The following is a 10,496-nucleotide window of genomic DNA, read 5'->3' on the forward strand; positions in this document are numbered from 1 at the left end:
TCAGTTCAATCATGGTTTGAAGTCGTAAATAGTTGGTTGATCGAACCAATTCAATCCACTTATATGTTTACCTTTTTTTTAAAAAAAAATCTAAGAAAAACAAAAATAAAAAGCTAAGCCCTGATATTATAACTATATTTCGATTCCCTCCAATATATGATATTGTCAATAAGTAATAATACTGTGTATTTTCTTTTATAAGCTTATTATGTTATACTTAGTATTTTTTTTCTCTACTTTGGCATTCAGATTACATAATACATAAAAAACAGCAAAATTTTGAAGTTTTATTTTGATTCGTCTCTATTAATCTTATTTCATTTTTTAGTCAATGGTTCTTGTAATATAAAATTATTTAATTATTTTAGTTCTTGGAATCTAAGTGGACCTAGAGCTTGAAATTTTTTTTTAAATTTTTTTAAAGAATGCAAGTTGGACTAAAAGTCCAAACCTACTAACCGAACAAAATCAAATCGATTTGGTTTGATTCGGTTCGATTTGACTCGGTTCGGTTTAAGAGTTAGAATGTGTTAGTTTGGGTTGAAATTCGCCCAAACCGACAAATTTGATTTTGATTTCGAGTTGGAATCAAAATCGACCAAAACTAAATCACACCCAGACCTAGCTATGTTAGAACCTGTATCATGTACATTCCTAAGTACACGATTTTAATCAAAAGTGAACAATATATGAACTTTTCTTTTATAAATATGTATAGTACCGTTTAATCCCTTTTTGAGTTTCATTTTAAAAACTCATTTTTCTTCAAATTTTTAATTAGGCATTCTCTTAATAAAATAATTATATCTGTAAACTCAAAATTTTTACTTACTTTTTAATCACACATTCTCAAAAAAATCACTATTAAAAAACTTGTTTTTTCCCCGAAGGAAGGCTCAAACAAGCGGAAAGTGCCGAAGTTTACTTTATGAAACAAACCATGATACTAATGTATAATTGGGTTGTAACTTTAACTTTCTCATCCATCTTGAAAGTGTTAACTTATTATATTCTCATCCATAAAAAGAAAAAGAAAAAAAATACATTTTAAAAAGATTTGGAATTTTAGTTGCAATTATTTTTCTTCTCTTTCTTTTCTTTTTGATTTAAAAAAAAAAAGAAGAAGATAAATTCACCACTTTACAAGGCTTTGATGTAAGAAGTGGACGAAATGAATGAGTTTCGCAACATTTGCTTGATTTAAAGGTAAATACGCCAAATTAAAATGATATGGAAAATTCACACAAAACAGGAAAATAATAAAGACGTTTTATGTCAATTAACCTTACATTTTTCACCCTCCCATAGATTGTTTTGAGATCTATAAATTCTTCGTAGGGCATTTTCGTGTTTTTACAATCCATGCACTATTTATAGAGTGTAGAGCCTTTATCATTTTGTTCTCTTTACCCATTTTGAGAAATTTTCGATACGCTTTTTCATATATTAATGCATTCCTTTTCTCTCTCTTTTTTGAAGTAAAAAGTGTCAATCTTCTGGCCCCGTTTTATGATGAAGATACGATGATTTCACTGCCCTTAAAATGCGACAAATATGCATCATAATCATATTATTTCATCATGTACTTACTTTCTTTTCATTCATAAACACGTGTGAATGCATGACAAGTACAAACTAGAGTGAACAAGGCTTCCCTCATTACGTCATTTTCATGTTCGAAAAAATATGAACATAAAATATCTTTCTTTGAAGCAAGGAGAGTCGTGACAAACTTCATGAATTGGAGATGGTACTGAGCTACTCTAGTAATTAGCTAGGTTAGTGTTAGTATTTTGGGACGGAGCATCGAGTCCCAATAACAATAATAATAGATGTAACAACTAACAAATTAATATCATCACTTATCTTCCTTGGTTCTATTTAAATAAATTGAAGGGCGATTTATATCGTTGTGACACCTTCTGCACAAAACTTAATTGAATTTTGTTCATTAAAGTGCAATTTTAGTTAAGCTAAAACTTTAGTGGTCAAAATTCCAATTTTGGTGGTTCAACTCTCTACTTCAACACTTCACTTCACCCTCGCTTGTTGATTCTTCTAATTCCATAATTTCTTTCATCAATGTACCGCAAGCTCGGGTTTAAAAAAAAAAAAACTCAAATCCAATACACTGACAAAGACTCATAAACACTATCAAATCTATCAAACATGTCAAGGGCGGACCTGGTCGGGGTCCTATAGGATCAATTGATCCCCTAGTGTTTTTTTTTTTTTTTTTAAATTTAATTAGAAGGACAAAGTTTAAAACATACACTATAAATGTATAATGCAATTGGCTGCTCCAAACTCAGTTTTGTGCCTATGTCTTTCTTTTTTAATTTGTCGACTACGAATTGTCATTACCATTTACGATTTACCCATCGTTTAAAAGTTTGATCGTAACCCTTAATCCAAAATATTTGAATCCTCCCCTGAAACACGTCATACACATATATGTATAATATATAGACTGCATGTAGAAAATAGATCAAACGTATTATAATCATTCCCTTGCTATTGAAGAATAAGCAAAATAGTAAAAGGCAAGATATGGAGTCAAACACAAGACGACCACCTATCTCTCTCCAAACCGTTGCCACAAGACAAATCAACCACCAACTCCCACCCTACTCATTCCCCATTTCTAAGCAACAAAACCCACAATCATTTCCACTCACATTACTCTCTCTCTCTCTCTCTCTTCTGCAACTTTCTTTTAAACTTCTTCAAACTGTCTTGTCTTCTTATATATCCCTCACTCTTTTACATCAAAAACAGTTAACGAAAGAGAACCCTCAAGGAAAAAACACTATAGAATGAGAAAACCAGACAGTTTTGGGAGGAGTGGCTGCACCGCCATTACTACGGCTTCGAAGCTCAGAAAAGGGTTGTGGTCGCCGGAGGAAGATGAGAAATTGATGAATTATATGGTGAGAAATGGGCAGGGGTGCTGGAGTGATGTTGCGAGGAATGCAGGGCTGCAGCGCTGCGGGAAGAGCTGCCGCCTACGGTGGATCAACTACTTGCGCCCGGATCTTAAGCGCGGTGCGTTTTCGTCCCAGGAAGAAGACCTTATTATTCATCTTCATTCACTTCTTGGCAATAGGTACTCTCTCTCTCTCTCTCGTTTTGATTTTCATTGTTTTGAAGTCGAGTTTTAGACAAATACATGTGTATCCTATCTAGAGCTCGAGCTCTTATACAAGGTAATAAGTGGTATTTACATACACATGAAAGACGTGAATTTATGTCTCGTTGCCATCCGTCTATGAAAAGTTGCCATATTTGGCCTTAAGAATCTGATTGAGGAAGTGAGATTTCACTTTGAAAATAATATTTAAATGCAAAAATACGTATATAATGCGACGGATAAAATCCCAAGTCGCTTAAATAAAAAATAATAACAATAAAAATAAATAAATAACGTGTTTGAGCTGCTACTACTAACAATGTTAAATCTTTTAAAACGAAATCCTGGTATTCAATATGATGGCAAAGTTTCAAGATTGTTCTTATCCAACCACCTGCTTCTGGGGAAGTGTGTTAATGTTAGGTCTCGCTTCGTGTTATTATATAAATAAAAAATAATAAACATAAAAGAGTTTGAACCATCACAACGTCTTAATGTAGAACTTTGAGACTCAATTATATATGATATGTGTGTGTTTGTGTAAATTGAGATGGTCATTTTTTGTTTTTAATTCTTGACTTGCATGTATGTTGTGTATTTATGCATGCGTATAATAATGTGGTTGAAATATGATTGATTGATTGATTGCTTCAATTTTGGGTGGGCATTTTCCAAGTTGTAATCCAAATCCATATGTGACAATCAACTTGTTAGTTAAAGTATTGAGTGAACATCCCAAATTTAATTACAAGTCGACCAAATAGCAAAATTAAGTGCATATTTTGGTCAACAAAGTCATCACATTTTTAGTATTTTTATTATACTGTATACCTAATATATGTAGAGATAAATGCAATCAATTCATTTATGTATATCGTATAGTCAAATACACGAACCATGTCATTATTCGACAATATACGTCTAACATGTGTAGAGATAAATGTGATTTATTCATTTATATTTGTATCTTCAAACACAAGATCTTACCCCTAATTCAGTTATTTTATATTACACGTAAATCTTACAGGAAAAAACAGAAAACTAAGAGATATTATATTTATGGGTTCTTGAAAACTAAGTTTTCATTCAATGCATGCAATAAAGTAATATACCTAGTACATATGCTATTGTATAATTAGTAATTAATTTACTGATTATTTTTTTCTGATTGAAATCAGGTGGTCTCAAATTGCGGCACGTTTGCCCGGACGTACTGATAATGAAATTAAAAATTTTTGGAATTCTACAATAAAGAAGAGGCTCAAGAATATTTCTTCATCATCATCAAGATCACCAAATACAAGTGATTCGTCAATGGAACAACCAAGAGATGGCATCAATGGAGGGCTCAGATCAAATCAAGAACCCAACATGATGGGGGTGTACATGCATCCATCATCTTCTTCTACATGGCAGTTGCCAAATTTCGCCTTGAATCCCATGAATCTTCATCATATTCTAGATCAGCAGCCGCCAGGCATTGTCGGGTCGCACTTTGACGTACAACCATGCAATACGCAAAGTGGGATGTTTGGTGGGAACATTGACTTCGAAGGGCAGTTTATGGTTCCACCATTAGAAAATATAAACACTGAACAGAGTGGCAAAATGGGAAATTTTGTTGAAAAGAATAATGCTAACGTCATCAATAATATGAATAGTATAACCAATTATAATCAATGCAATAATAATAAGGATAACATAAACAACAGATTGGTTGAAAATAATGTGAAAATTGAGGGTTTGTGTTGGGAAGGGGATGACCTTAGAATGGCTATGGGAGAATGGGATTTAGAGGAGTTGATGAAAGATGTTTCTTTGTTTCCTTTTCTTGACTCGATTAGACAGTATTGAACATTGCAACACGCGTATATTTCACAGTTTTCTCTTCTTTGGCACTATTGACTACAGATTACCAAATACGCTGTAGGATTTATATCTACGGTCGAGAACCTTTTACCGGATGCAACTTTCGACGAAAGAAACTTCAGAAATTAGTTAGGTGAGGTGAAAGGATGAGAAATAAAAGTGCCAAACATGGCTAATGTAATTCTCTGTATAGATGTATGCATACATAGATTTTCATGATGTTTGTAATTTGTCATTTTCAGTCATTCCAAAGTGTTTGTAATAACATCCATACATGTAAACATATATGTCACATAAAATATAGATTAGTTAGAGACTTTCATTAATAATAACATCAAATATGCTACACGTACATTATTTTTTTACATTAATTTTGACGGCGTTTCACATGATATCCGTCATAGCGTTTGATTTTTTCCAACACCCTTTTACATGATTGGCCAAATTGTGACATGTGAGAAGGAATGTCATCCTTAACAACAATGTACATCTTTAAAAATTCTAATAACATGGGACGCATATCCCAACGCTACCCAACCACTTCATTAAATAGATAAGTCGACGAAGAATGATTAAAGATGAAGAAATATCAAAGAGATTTCTCACGTCAAGGTTACTGATTTTAATCTTGTTGTCGAAACATCTTTTTTTTCAACCGCGAAAAAATTACGTTAGACCATCAAAGGGTTTGTTTGGGACCCATTTATGGTAAAAATTAAAATAGCTTTTCATGATTTTTTTGAGCATGTGTGGTTAAAATGTAAGAATTTTTTTTGAATTTATGTGTAAAATTATTATGCCTTTGTTTGTCAATGATTCTATCACATTCTACCATATTATTTTTTTTACAGCACTCATTTTCAATCACACATTTTTCATTAAAATAATATCACACATAAATCAAAAATATTTTCTTCTTTTTTAACCACACATTTCAACATCAATCACTATTTTATAATACAATTTTTAAAATTAAAGAAGCAAAAGCATGCCCTATATTGAAAAAAAATATGATTGAAAATGTTTTTTTTTTTTAAAAATAATAAGTTTTGTACGTACGAGGCTCAAATAGGGGCAAAATGTTGTCTCCTACCCTAGCCGACCCCACCCTGACCACCACTCCCTCAAAAATGAACCTTTTTCACTGATTTTCACGATTGTGATCATGCATTTCTTGAAACAGCATGCAAAGATGATTGTTTCTTCTAATGGGGTTTAATCTCTTAGGTGATATGTCCATTTGGAACAATAATCTTTAAAGAAAGAGTAGAAAGTCAGCTTGCTCTCATTGTAAATTTGGACTTTTTAATTTGATTGTTACTTAACTAGTCTCAATGGGAGAGTGGCATGATTACTTGATTTTTTTCACTTTTTGTTCCCATTTCCAAAGATAGCACAGGAATTATATATGCAAACTTTATGCACAGGAATTTTATATGTAAACTTTATTCTTTTATTTAACAATATAAAGTTTTAAACTATGTTTTTTTTTTATATATCCAGGTATCCCAGTTTACATTAGACTAAATCCTGGAACCCCAAGACCCTCGATATCAGAATGTGTACCTTTAAGTTTAACATTAAACCATGTTGAGTTTAATTATACTATTCACTTATCGCTTTTTACTTTCTCAACAACCATGGCATTATCCTCTAAATAAGTGGTTTGGTTCAATTAGATATTTAACTGCCCTCATGTTACAACCCCAAGATTGTGAAGAGCTGATATCAATGAACCAAACTTTTCCGTTAATGTGAACTTTTGGAGAAAATTAGCATGTTACCCTTAGTAAAATCTTTTCGTTGAGTGCAATTATAATAAAAACTTGCAACAATTAGTGAACGTAAATCCCGCACCGACAAAGATTTGTGTGTTTGTACGTGTACTTCTATTCATGCTTCTTCTATTCATTTTCGAGTTTCAAATATAGTTTATTCTATAATATTCAAGTTTCACCATAGTCCTTTATGAAAAAACTCGTGTAACTATACACTACTGAAAACATTCAACACAAAATAAGCCGTAAGTAAACACCCTAATGCATTGTTTGTTCAAGAAATTTAAAATTATCTCATTTCTCTTCCATAAGTCTACAACTTTTTCGACCGTTTATGCTTTTAAATAAAATATATATCACACGCGTGGTGCGAAAAGTTTATGAACAAAAGATAACCCAATACTAGAATTTCAAACAAGACAAAATAGATAAATAAAGCAAGTGGTTCCTTAAATCATTTCATCTCAAGATTTTTATCATGCTAATAACTAACATTTGACTTTCTTATGTGATTTTAATTATTATGAAAGTCTTTTTCTTTCACAGTAATATGACAATTAAATGAGTTATAATTGATTACGTAATTCTAGCACGTAAATGAAGTCATAAATATTAATTGTTTGAAATACCGCTAATTAACTCTCCTTATATTATATTTATAATGACTGTATTCTCACCTAATAAATCTTTTCAATGAACGATTCTTTGATTTTATAGAGGAAACTTTGAATTTATAGAAGCTAAAACATGGCAGGTTATGTAGAAGACATATACATTAACATAGTTAACAAGGGTTTTTTTCTCGAGTAATGCTATATAACACGCTTGTACAAAATATCATCACAGGCAAATATGTAATATTAAATGACAAGTCTAATTATTATAAGACCCATTTAATTCAAATACTGAATGCTGTCATAAAGGGTGGTGTTTAAACACTAGTGATATTATATGGTATCACTCTTTTTCTCTAAAATATCATCCTATATTGTTCCTACATAAAGTCGGTAGGGATAGAACGATAAACTCCAACTATAAAATATCAATTGTGTTATGAGTGAGTAAAGAAAATCAATAAGATTATCCAACCTATTGTGTCGAAGTGCATTATCGGACAAGTAATAAAATATGTGAGAAAAGCATCGCCTCGCTTTTATATTGATTGGGAAAATAAAGGGACTCGCTTTGTAAGGGTCACCCTATCCAACTTTCAAGCATTAAGATACATTTCAAGCATGAATATTAACTATAACGAAGTTCCAAAATGAATCTATATATCATAAAGAGATTCATTGTTGCATATTCCATTTCTCAATATTGTCACTTTGTGGGAATTATAAAACTTGATATGTATATTTTTTTTCATAGTGGGAAAAAATTTACTTTGATTATGTACTTTTATAATTAACTAGTCAAAGTTGAACATGTATTGCACGTTACTCTAAGATAGTTCATAAATAATGTAAAAAATAAAAGCTGATACCAATTTGTTGAAGGATTTGATGAGTCTCTTACGAATTAAAGAAAATAAAAGTTAGCATAAAATTTACGAGAATAAATTTGTACTCAAATTTTACTCTCAAAATTCAATTTCTATGATTCAAATTTTTTGTAATAATGAAATATTATAAATAAGCAATCCTTTATATTATATTTGATACATAAAAGTTAATTGTTAATACATAAATTTAAACATCCATTAAAATTTCTAGATATATGAATATGAATAAATTTATCTATAATAACTCTAGATTTATGTAATTCAAAACTCTAGATTAATGTGAAAATTAATTAATTGAGAACTAATAACACAAATTTCATAAATGACAATAATTTTATAGTATTTATTACATATCAAAAAATGAAAAATAAGGTATTATTGAAATAATTGAATTGTAGAGAGTTAAAATCCTCCAAAAATTAGTCTCCTTTGATACGAAATTTTAATATATTATAGATATGTGTTTAAATTAGTAGTATTATCTAAATCTTGCTACTATTTAAAAAAATTATTTTTCTTATTTTTTTATTTACTGATTCAACCGTCTCAATCATTTGGCCCTTGACTATTTCAATTTCGAAGATCAATGCCCAATTCATTTTTATAACTTTGGATAAAACATGTCGTTAACAATGTTTGAGTAGAAAATTTATTTAACACCTCCAGAAATTTGTTAAAACAATACTATTGAAAACAAAATGTTTTCATTTCTATTTAGAGAATGCAATTTTACATGTAGTAATACTCGTCTGACATCACGCAGATATCAAGATCTCCCTGTTATAGTTGGCTAATGGTCATGAGTTTAATATTTTCATCTAAACATTTTTTCAATGTAATGTATGATGTATCTATATTTGCTCCAATGCAGTGCACGAAGATATGCCTCAAATAATGTTGAGAATACATGTCTGGCTTAAACCATTTTTGCTATAAAATATCTTAACCACTACTGGGCGATATTTTACAATGCGGTTTGTCAACTATCATTTTGATAAGACGGATTTCTTAGCGTTAGGGGAAAGATTTAAGCAATTGGAAATAATAAACATAATGCATCATTATATTATCTAAATCCTCGCACAAGATAATTTGAACGAAAAGTTCAAAAAATAATTCATTTAGATTTATTTACTACTAAATAGATTAACCAAATATCATATATTAGTTATTGATGCTCCTGTTGGAATTTGGTTTAAATTTGGTCAAGTAAAACTAAGAAATGTTGATTTTGTACCAAATTCAACCAAGTATTCAGACATGTTCTGATGGTCAAATCACGAAAATGAATAGACTAATTTATTCTACTCATCGAATAGATGGTCATAGTATATTTGAAATCTTAAAACCAATTCAAATGAATGAGAAATTATTGTCAAAAATTAGAAGGAGAAAATGGGATTTTGCCCGTATAACATTGCCGATCTAGCTCAACGAGCAGAAGTGCTCTTGCTATGGGCTCTCGAGTGGTATGCTGAGTAGATAGCGAGTGGCCTGAAAGATTGCGTCCCTACATGAAACATGCTGGGTTTTGGGAGTGTCTCTCCGATCACAACCCATCGCCTTCTATAAATAGGACATTCATGATGCACTAAAATCATTACATATCAATTGAATAACATACTCTGCCTCAAAACATTCCAAAAATTGTTGTCTTCTTGCATCAAAAATCATTTTTTGGTAGAGAGAAAATTTTGTTCGAATTCACCATTACCTTGAAGTTTGAAATGCTTCTACTATAAAGAGAATCCATTATATATTGGGAGGCAATTGCCAATCCTTCATTGACAAATTCGTCTTAAAGACGATGTTGAATGTTTATCTCAGAGTTTTGATTCAATTCATTCTTGAAGTACATACTTCGGGTTAAAATCCCAAATGGTCACTGAACTTTGCCCGAAGTCCCCTAGGAGGTCACCGAACTTCAAATCGTCCCTAAGTAGTCGCTGAACTTAGCTCGAACTCCCCCAAGAGGTCACCGAATTTCAAAACGTCCCTAAATGGTCATTGAACTTTACAAAAAGTTCCTAGGAGGTCACTGAAGTTTGCAAATTGGGACCCCATTCATCTTTGCAAAGCTCAATAATCTGCAAATATTTCATTCATCATCTTATTACTTGTTTACCATACCACATACTTGCGAAATTTCGCACCTTCACTATACATAACTTTTTTGACTTCGTGTCCATAAATAAACATTTATTCCAAACAGAGAATG

General features: G+C 31.2%; 1 protein-coding gene across 1 annotated transcript; it reads left to right on the top strand.

The window, feature by feature from the left end:
- The first annotated feature begins 2,711 nt into the window (after window positions 1-2,711).
- Window positions 2,712-5,324, top strand: LOC111369950 (transcription factor MYB46-like). Its single transcript, XM_022991685.1, has 2 exons — window positions 2,712-3,106; window positions 4,309-5,324. The coding sequence occupies exons 1-2, from the start codon at window positions 2,817-2,819 to the stop codon at window positions 4,982-4,984; spliced, it is 966 nt and encodes a 321-aa protein (XP_022847453.1). The 5' UTR covers window positions 2,712-2,816; the 3' UTR covers window positions 4,985-5,324.
- The last annotated feature ends 5,172 nt before the right edge of the window (window positions 5,325-10,496 follow it).

Source organism: Olea europaea, chromosome 20, assembly GCF_002742605.1.
Source record: "Olea europaea var. sylvestris chromosome 20, O_europaea_v1, whole genome shotgun sequence".
NCBI classification, from domain to species: Eukaryota; Viridiplantae; Streptophyta; class Magnoliopsida; order Lamiales; family Oleaceae; genus Olea; species Olea europaea.